This window comes from Triticum urartu, chromosome 1A, assembly GCF_056163025.1.
Source record: "Triticum urartu cultivar PI428250 chromosome 1A, HENAU_Tu73, whole genome shotgun sequence".
NCBI classification, from domain to species: domain Eukaryota; kingdom Viridiplantae; phylum Streptophyta; class Magnoliopsida; order Poales; family Poaceae; genus Triticum; species Triticum urartu.
The window spans coordinates 520,909,297-520,919,504 of record NC_141873.1 but is presented as its reverse complement, the minus strand read 5'-3'; the positions used below and the strand labels follow the sequence as shown (position 1 = coordinate 520,919,504).

Sequence of the window (10,208 nt, the reverse complement as noted above, 5' to 3'; positions counted from 1 at the left end):
GGGTGGGGGCTTCGGTACGCGGTTTTTTCGGTTCGTGGCGGCTCAGTGTGAGGTGGGACGAGGTACCAAAAAAATCATGGGAGGTAGGACGAAAAAAAATCTGGAAGCGAGACTATCAACTGTTCCATTAGGAATAGAGATGAGTACGGGATGAATTGCATTATGGGTAAATTTGTCTTTTCATGTGTCATCTAACACCGTTAATACTTAAAATGGATGGAAGTGTTATGAAGAGAATAAAAATTTAGACTTGATGTTAGATAAAGAAGAAAGAAGTTTTCAGTGTCAAATAGGAAATACAATTTTAAGGCAGTGTTAAATAAGGAATTCTCTCCAGGGAATAAGAGGGAAAAAATAAAGAAATGAAAAGCTGTCGAGCGAAACCCTCGCACCGCACGTCCTCCACCTCCCTTCGCCTCCAGCGCCCCCTCCTCCCTCTCCAGCGCCGCCACAGCCGCCTGGGCGACGCTCCCACCCACCACCCATGGTTGAGGTCGGCAAAGCGGCCCATCGCACGGCGCCTGGGGACGCCGCCTCCCTCCGCCGCCAGCAGCGGCGACCGGCTAGCGTGCGTTCGCAGCCGCCAAAACCGGATGGCGCGCTGTCCGGCGAGGGGCCCGACACATCGTCTTCGTCGCGCGTCTTGGGCCTGACGGAGGGGCAGATGCCGATGCCCACCAGCGGTGGCGGGCTCGATCTGGATATTCATCCTCGTGCCCAGCCGCCGCTCCTCGGCATATTCCTCTCCCCGCACCGCCGCTCGCCTCCGTCGCGTCACCCGCACTGCCGCTCACCTCCCCCTCGTCAGCGCCTTCTGCTGCTACTGCCGCCGGCGCGTCTCCTAGCTCCTGAACGACCAAACCATGCATCACTACTCCATGGGATTCTAATTTGCCTTTGCGTGCTTGCAGGTTTGATTGCTGGACCAGCTGCTGGACGTGGTGCACTGGATCCGGCAGGCGGTGGTGCTCTGGGGCGTCGTCCCCCTCGTCGGCGCCTTCTCGATCGTCCTGTCAGTCTCCCCTCCCTCCTCAAAGCCCCATATTTCTCTCTCTGTCCCCGTAGACATAGATTAGATATAGATTCAGGTCCATTGTTAACTAAATTCATGAGCTCATTTCACACTGGACAATTCTTCTCAAAAATTGCAAGGCTTGAGGCCTACTTATTATTGTTTTGACTGTCAAAACTGAAAGATTTTGACTGAAGTTGCTTGTGCCAGCATCATCCGCTGCACTGTAAGGTTGCTTGACTGAAGATTTTGACTGAAGTTGCTTGTGCTTGTGATTCTGAATATAAGTTGACTAAAGAGTGCACAAAGGATCTGAATTATGGAGTAGTAGGATCTGAATTCTGAAACTACACCATGTTCACATTACACCCTATTCCTATTATAATCATGTTTGTCAGTGAACTGAATTCTGAAACATCCAATCAAGAGTGAAAGTATTGAATGTGTACATACTCAACAAATTCAGTCAAAGTGAAAGTAATGGATGTGTAGCTACTGAATGTGTGCTCAATAAATTTGGCCATTACTGCAGTCCATGTAAGTTAGACAATATTTTGAAGAAGAGTAACTTAAAAGTGTCAGTTGTTGTGTCAAATTAGTCCTAAAGCAAATTTGATGGAAATAATCTTAAGAAAATTTAAATGAATTTTGACTGAGTAATTGAAATTTGAATGGTCCTCCATCTGTACTTGGCAGGAGTATGGATTATTCTGCCTTCAGAAATTAAATTATGTTTTGTTCAAAATATGATTATTCTTCCTTTGGAAATTTTGTTCTCATTATGTAACTCAACTTGAGTTTAAGTCATTTTTATAATCAAGTCACCTTGTGTTTTTACTAGCCTGGCATGAAGCTTCTGTTGTTAACTCTGAAACTTGTGGCCAAACTGCCCACTCAAAGTTTAATTAAGCTTCTTTGCAAACATGTGTTGTGCTCTCAAACAAACCTGAACACTAAAACTTGTGCATTCTTTCTCTTTCTTTCCATTTCTTTGCTTTGAAGTGTAAAAATGAAGTTAATGTGAAGTGCGAGGGGACAAAAAAACAACACTTGCTCTAACTGAATTTCTTTGCTCCATAGATATCAGTGATGGACACTTTGCTCTAACTGAATTTCACATTTTCACAATTTGTGATGGATACACACGGAAATAGAGTTGAATAGTGCTCATGTACACTTGGCTACTCATGTACACTTGGCTATGGCATTCAGTTAACTGGATATTGCTACTACTGCAGGTACACTCACAATTATTGTACAGATTGATGCTACGGCTATACTGCAGGTACACACACATTTCTGAATTTAGTCAACACTTACAGCAAAATGTTCACCACAGAATAATCCAATTTATGTACTGCTTATGTTACATTGAGAAATCAAGGATGTGGTAGGTTAAATTTTTCAAAGCCAATTACTCCTATGGTAATTTAGAAATTCTGCGGTTGTCAATGATGTTCCTTGAATGACCATAAAAGATGTTTGGTAGCTAATTTCTAATTTATAAATGAGGCTAAGTATGTTAAATAAATTCAGCTTCTTCTTAGTCCTTGTAGTATCCCTATTGATATTATTCCAAATAAATTCAAATAAATCCAAAGCCCTGGAGTATTTGATCGTGTCAAATCATGGACATCGCTCGTTGGCATGCAGCGCAGGTGGGCAGGGGCACCTTCGGCGGCGTAGATGGGCCTTGCTCGCGCGACGGTTGATGAGGTTGAGTGCCATTGGTGGCTGGGGCCTAGGGTTGGCTGCTGCCGCGAGCGACGGGGGACGGAGGAAGAAGGAAAGGGGGTAATTAGCGTAAGGTTTACAAAGGACTTTTTTTGTAAAAATGCCAATGAACTATGCTGGCGACATTATTTTTCGGACGGATGGAGTACTACTTTGCTTGCAAAACTAGGAGATGACTATTCATATCTTATTTTGATCAGATATTGTTGTGTAAATTGATAGTTGTGCTGCCCTGCAAGTGAGGTTCCTTGCCCATTAAGTAATTTACTCTTTGGCTGCATGTTTGGGTGTGTAGGGTTCTCACTGTTTGAACAACTTTTGATATTCTAATTCAGCCACGAGTACAGGTTTAAGAGTCAGCCTTTTATATGAAAAGGAAAAACACCTTTTGGTTCAACAAAAAACTTGTATATATTTAGTTAGAGGCTTACTACATTCTAGGAAGAGCTGGGCTGATTATGCACTATTGTCATTTACTTCGTATATGTTAGATTTTCTTACGCATTACCCTTATTTTAACTAATGAGCTTATCCTGGCTGCCTGCCTGGCTGGTAAAGTTTCCAAACAGTATATCGAGATCGTTTTTCTATTTCTTTTGGCCCCAAGACGTTACAGTCCACTTTCTAGATATGCACATTCCTTCTTTATCAATCAAGCTTAGATTATTATCCATCCTCTTTGCTTTGGTGGATTCTTCTATGCTTGCGTTCTTAGCCTTTCTGTTTTGGTGGAATCTTCTATGTTACTACCAAAGCGGCATGTAATAGGATCAACATGATTTCTTTGCATATCTGCTCGTAAAAGCGTCTAGACTCGTATCATTCTCTTCTATAACATTGCTCGATCAATTATCAAAATTGAATGTGATTAGAAGCCGACTCTTTATTTTGGTGTCTGATACTGATGGGGTATCTACTGGATCAGTACTTCAGTGTCAGTGCGCTTGACAATTGGAAAAAAATTCCTTCTACATTGCTCATAGATAAATATTATAATGGCACATCATTAGTTGGTGGTAGTTGATACTAGATACAGTCTTGTCATGTTAGCACAATTAGTTTATGAACAAGTGCACTGTGTTTTAGTACCTGCTCGGTTCTTATTCTCCTACTTTATATCTGAAGTATATTGTTTTTCACCAATTTATGTTGCACATAGCACACATATATTAATTGTGTAACAATCCATTTGCACCGAGAAAGTACTCATGAGCAAGTTGGTTCTAGCTGTTAAAGCATTTACTCTTCTGGAATAAAGACTAAAAGCATGACATTACAGGTAATAATTTCCATGTATTGATGCTTACGAAACTGCAATTGTGCCATTTCCTTAAGTCTTGAGTAGACAGTAATGACTGTTCTTTGTTGAGCTCGTTGTCGAGACAGCAGCAACGATGGTGGACTCATGGATGAGTTAGCCTTCACTACAACCTGGCTTTCATCTCTCCTTCTTAATCCTCTCATGTGTAGGGAAACGGCGCGACACAGACCTTGCAAGTTGGTGAATAGCAGGCGGGGGATCGAGCGAGACCACACGCCCAGGCCATGGAGGTTGCAGAGCATAGTTATATGGTTGGACTGTTTCAGATATTTTCTTACTTTCTCTGTTTCACAAGCCATGTTGTGAAGTCTGATCACCTCAACTTGTGGCTCCAAACATCAACATAGTGGGATCACTAAAGAATTCTCTGTGATTCACATGGCTTCATCGGTTAATTAGTTTCTGTCATATGCAATTGATTTAATGTTTACAGTCTGTGGTATACAAGTTGACAAATTTATTCATGTGAATCTTGTATGTTCAACTGTAAACATATCCAAGATTTTCCATGATTTATTCAAATGCCGTTGGAGTTCTTTGGAGCTGCAATAATACATGTATCTTGCTTTGTTAATGACATGTATTATATCAATGGTTGTTTCGGAAGAACTTCTGGACCTTTGACTGCTGAACAGAAACCATCTGCCATAGTAATAGCTATTACCGGATTACATTACTGCAAGACATGTCCTACTAGAATATTATACTTCTAATCTTAGTATTGGGTTCTTATGAAGGATAATTTTCTTCTCATATTACTTTTGAAATGATTAAAATACGTGTTGTCAAAGCCACTGTTCTTCTTCATGCTTGTCACCAGGTACAACCTTGGACTAGGCACTAGTAGAAAACAGGGCTTTGGTCCAGGCCGGGTCAGCCCATTAGTCCCGGTTCAGTCCAGAATCGGGACCAATGTGGGCATTGGTTCCGGTTCGTGAGCCCAGGGGGCCGGCCGGGCCACGTGGGCCATTGGTCCCGGTTCATCTGGACCTTTTGGTCCCGGTTGGTGGGATGAACCGGGACCAATGGTGGTGGGCCACCGGGACCAAAGGCTCCCCTTTAGTCCCGGCTCATGTCACCAACCGGGACCAATGAGGTGCCTATATATACCCCTCGCTCACGAGCAGAGCACCCCAGTGCTCTGTTTTTCTCTGGCCGAGGGGGAGAGGGCTTGGTGGTGCTCTAGCTCATCTCCTATGCACACAAAGTGTTCGATGGAATGCTCGAGCCACACTACTTAAGCTTTCTCCTCTCCAAGCTCGACCTCCAAGCTCCATTTTCCATAATATTTGTTTATGTTTAGTGGTCCGTCACGCCCCGTCCCCGTCTTCACCGTCGTCGATCACCCATGCCGAGCTCATCGCCGGCACCACCGTGGTGAGCCTCCTGTTCTTATCTTCTTTCTGAAAGGAAAAATATTCTTACTTGTATGTTTACATAGATACTTGTATTATTTTCTTACTTTTATTATTGTATCTTATATAGTGCAATGGTTTTGGTATCCGCCCCTGTCGGCCCTCGTCCTGTCTATGATTCGGATGTGGTATATATATTATCTTTATAACTATTGGTTCATTTATTGTTTATGAAAATTATGCCGACCAACGTGACATATATTTTATTTATGTAGGATGTATGTGAATCGGAAATGCCAATCGACCCTATTGTTTGAAGAAGAAAACAATTTGTTGAAGGAAAAAATAAAAAAAATTGAGGAGGAGAAGATGATATTGGAGTTGCATGTTGCGGATGTCGTCAATGATCACAAGATCAAGATGGATGCAATGCGCTTGAAGATTAGAAAGATTAGAAAATATGCCATTCATACCGAGGCTTGGTATCATTATGCCGTCGGATCAATTGTTACCTTGGTTGCGATTATGATCGCATTTGTTTTCGCATTGAAATGTTTTACATAATTTCAATGTATGGTTTAATTAATTAGATGCTTTGGAGAGCTATATGTTGTTAGATGAGAACTATGTATGCACTTTGGTTTTAATGTGATGATGAACTTCTATTAATTTGGACACTTAATTATATATAATGCACGCAGATGAACCGGCAATGGATGTACGGTGACAGACACACCCGCGAGTACATTAAGGGCGTGCATGCGTTTCTCGATGCGGTTGAGGTAAACAAGCAGAATGGTTTTATGTGTTGCCCATGCGTTGAATGTGGGAATACGAGGTCTTACTCTAACCGGAAAATCTTTCACTCCCACCTGCTTTACAGGGGTTTCATGCCACACTATAATGTTTGGACGATGCACGGAGAAATAGGGGTTATGATGGAAGACGGCAAAGAAGAAGAGTACGATGACAATTATGTGCCCCCTGAATACGGTGATGCTGCAACGAGGGAGCTGGTGAAGATCAAGAGGAACCAGACGGTGTGCCCAATGATGCTGCAACGGGTGAAGCTGCTGAAGATCAAGAGAAACCAGACGATGTGCCCGATGATGATGATCTCCGCCGGGTCATTGTCGATGCAAGGACGCAATGCGAAAGTCAAAAGGAGAAGCTGAAGTTCGATCGCATGTTAGAGGATCACAAAAAAGGGTTATACCCCAATTGCGAAGATGGCATGCCTCCGAAGCAGTATAAAGGTCCTGCTAGCTACGCTCTTACGAAAGAAGAGAAAGAAATCTTCTTTGAATGCCTGCTCAGTATGAAGGTCACGACTGGCTTCTCGTCGAATATAAAGGGAATAATAAATATGTCAGAGAAAAAGTTTCAGAACCTAAAGTCTCATGACTGCCACATGATTATGACGCAACTGCTTCCGGTTGCATTGAGGGGGCTTCTACCGGAAAACGTCCGATTAGCCATTGTGAAGCTATGTGCATTCCTCAATGCAATCTCTCAGAAGGTGATTGATCCAGAAATCGTACCAAGGCTAAGGAGTGATGTGGCGCAATGTCTTGTCAGTTTCGAGCTGGTGTTCCCACCATCCTTCTACAATATCATGACGCACGTCCTAGTTCATCTAGTCGACGAGATTGTCATCCTGGGGCCCGTATTTCTACACAATATGTTCCCCTTTGAGAGGTTCATGGGAGTCCTAAAGAAATATGTCCGTAACCGCGCTAGGCCAGAAGGAAGCATCTCCATGGGCCATCAAACAGAGGATGTTATCGGGTTTTGTGTTGACTTCATTCCTGGCCTTAAGAAGATAGGTCTCCCTAAATCGCGGTATGAGGGAAGACTGACTGGAAAAGGCACTCTTGGAAGAGACTCAATAATATGCAGGGACGGATATTCTTGGTCTCAAGCAAACTACACAGTTCTACAGAACTCTACCTTGGTGACCCCGTATGTCGATGAACACAAGAACAGTCTGCGCTCCAAACACCCGGAGCAGTGCGACGACTGGATTACATGTGAACACATCAGGACTTTCAGCAGTTGGTTGGAAACACGTCTCAAATGTGACAACACTGTTTGTGATGAGTTGTACTTGTTGTCCAGGGGACCATCTTTGACTGTATTGACTTACAAAGGATACGAGATAAATGGGAATACATTTTACACGATCGCCCAAGATCAAAAGAGCACCAACCAAAACAGCGGTGTCCGCTTTGATGCAGCAACCGAGAGCGGAAAGGACACATATTATGGTTACATAGTGGACATATGGGAACTTGACTACGGACCTGATTTTAAGGTCCCTTTGTTTAAGTGCAAATGGGTCAGTCTGTTAGGCGGCGGGGTACAGGTAGACCTACAGTACGGAATGACAACAGTGGATCTGAAAAATCTTGGGTACACTGACGAACCGTTCGTCCTAGCCAATGATGTGGCACAGGTTACCTATGTGAAGGACATGTCTACCAAACCGAGAAAAAGAAAAGATAAGGAAGCGAATATATCATACGATGAGCCAAAGCGCCACATAGTTCTTTCAGGAAAAAGGGACATCTTGGGAGTGGACGGCAAGACAGACATGTCTGAAGATTATGAAAAGTTTCATGAAATTCCTCCCTTCAATGTCAAGGCTGACCCAAGCATCCTGATAAACAATGAAGATTATCCATGGTTACGACGCAATAAGCAAATGACACAAGCGAAGAAAAAGTGAAGACTTTCTCCCGCAACTATTATGATGATACCATGCCAACTTTGTAACACACGAACATGCTACCATTGTCCGTTTTGTATATGCACATGCTATGTGGATGAAATTATGATACCATGCCAACTTTCAACTTTTTCAGAGTTCATTTGAAATGCTTTCATGTCTTATGGTTCGGCCCTCGTAATACCATGAAATGCCAACTTTTTCAGAGTTCATTTGAAATGCTTTCATGTCTTCTTCTTCCTCTTCTTCTCTTTTTTCTTCTTCTTCTTCCTCTTTATTTTATCGAGAACGAGGGTCGTCGAGGGTCGCCGAGTGGTAGAGGAGAAACCCTAAATAGAAAGTATCGTCGGTGTGAGATACATGTACCGTCAGTGTCGGACACTACATCCACGTCCCACAAGTGGCGTGGGCTTCGACGCCCACGTCACTTGTGGGACATGGATGTAGTGTCCGACACCGATGGCCACATGTATCTCACACCCACGATACTTGCTATTTAGGGTTTCCTATACCGCTCGGTGACCCACGACGACCCTCGTTCCCGATAAAAAAAAGAGGAAGAAGAAGAAAAAAAGAGGAGAAGAAAGAATAGAGGAGTCTACTCCTCTTTTTTCCCTCTTCTTCCTCTTTTTTTTATCGTTGAAGCGTTGTCGAGGCCACCCCAAACCCTAGAGAAGCAGCGTCGAGGCCACCCCAAACCCTAGAGAAGCAGCGTCGAGGCCACCCCAAACCCTAGGGTTCTTCTCCTCTATTCTTTCTTCTCCTCTTTTTTTCTTCTTCTTCCTCTTTTTTTATCGGGAACGAGGGTCGTCGAGGGACATAGATGTAGTGTCGTCATTGTCGATATACCCCCTCCCGATAGCTTCAACACGTGGGGGGGTCGATATTACCCCCTCCTTGAAGCGTTGTCGAGGCCACCCCAAACCCTTGAAGCATTGTCGAGGCCACCCCAAACCCTAGAGAAGCAGCGTCGAGGCCACTAATTAATATATATGATTCCTTACTATGATTAGGTAGCTAGTTCTATGTTTGCCACTAATATATCCATCTGTCATGTTTGAATAATAATTGCCATGTTGTAAATATTTGTAGAAACTATGGACACCGCCCGAGACGAAGCAAAAGAAGCGTTGTTGAGGGACATAATCGCAGAAGGAAGTGATGCCGTCTCGTTCTTTCTCAACGACACCGATGGTCTGGAAGGAGAGGGTGAAGAAGCTGGCCATGGTGACCTAATGCCGGTGCAAGAAGAAGAACATGAGGACGGTTCCGGTGACCCAATGGCGGTGCAAGGAGACCGTGATGACGGCTCCGGTGACCGAACCGAGTCCTGCCAGGTATATATATTAGTTAAGCCTGTGCTGACTAGCTAATTGATGCATTCATTGTTTTGGTATGTACACATATTAATTAAGTCTTTGTTCTTTTTTCTAGCCCTCCGGATCAAGCACAACTTCGGTAAAGAGAGGAGGCCCGAAGAAAAAGTTGAGCTCGAATGAAAGGTTTGAGATCATAGCAATCGCGCCCGACGGCCAACCGATTGAACCCATCCGAACAAAGAACGCATTTGTTGCTCAGTGTGGGGTTCTGGTTAGGGACAAGATCCCGATCAGCATCCAGCAATGGTTTAAGCCGGGTACAGAAGACCCTGAGGTGTCTTATGTCAATGATATGCAGAAAAATGATCTTTGGACTGAGCTGAAGTCAAATTTCACCCTACCGCCAGAGGATAATCCAGAGAAGCCAGTTAAAGAGCAATTAATCAAGTCTTTTGCTCTTAAGAGGATGGCAGAACTATTCAGGAGGTGGAAGAAAGAGCTGAATAAGTCTGTCGAAAATAATGAGACACCAGAATTCAAGGGCAGATATGAGAAGATCAGAGATCACTGTGGCCCACAAGACATCGAAAAAGAGTAAGAAGATGTCGGCGACAAACAAGCAAAATGCTGCGAAGAAGAAGCATCACCATCGCACGGGGTCAGGTGGCTACCTCGTAGCCCGGCCTAGTGGGCCAAGACTGAGAATGATCTGGTTGATAAAGGGATCGAACCAGAGACA

At 43.8% G+C, this 10,208-nt stretch overlaps 1 protein-coding gene across 3 annotated transcripts; it reads left to right on the top strand.

The window, feature by feature from the left end:
- Positions 1-369: 369 nt before the first annotated feature.
- LOC125532305 (uncharacterized) lies at positions 370-6,091 on the top strand. 3 transcript variants are annotated; one of them, XM_087528294.1, is made up of 6 exons: positions 370-1,012; positions 2,251-2,297; positions 4,217-4,330; positions 4,885-5,444; positions 5,553-5,610; positions 5,698-6,091. In XM_087528294.1, the coding sequence occupies exons 1-4, from the start codon at positions 485-487 to the stop codon at positions 5,003-5,005; spliced, it is 810 nt and encodes a 269-aa protein (XP_087384420.1). In that variant the 5' UTR covers positions 370-484; the 3' UTR covers positions 5,006-5,444; positions 5,553-5,610; positions 5,698-6,091. The 3 variants fall into 3 exon arrangements, 1 of the variants encoding a protein (XP_087384420.1); XR_015608458.1 differs by lacking the exons at positions 4,885-5,444; positions 5,553-5,610; positions 5,698-6,091 and having other exon boundaries at positions 695-832; positions 912-1,012; positions 2,671-4,621; XR_007293983.2 differs by lacking the exons at positions 4,885-5,444; positions 5,553-5,610; positions 5,698-6,091 and having other exon boundaries at positions 695-832; positions 912-1,012; positions 2,666-4,621.
- The last annotated feature ends 4,117 nt before the right edge of the window (positions 6,092-10,208 follow it).

Coding starts and splice junctions, on each gene's coding strand:
- LOC125532305 (XM_087528294.1), top strand. CDS start 485: ATGGTTGAGGTCGGCAAAGCGGCCCATCGCACGGCGCCTGGGGACGCC. Junction 2,298..4,216: donor ATGCTACGGCTATACTGCAG/GTACACACACAT, acceptor TCTCATGTGTAG/GGAAACGGCGCGACACAGAC. Junction 4,331..4,884: donor GTTATATGGTTGGACTGTTT/CAGATATTTTCT, acceptor CATGCTTGTCAC/CAGGTACAACCTTGGACTAG.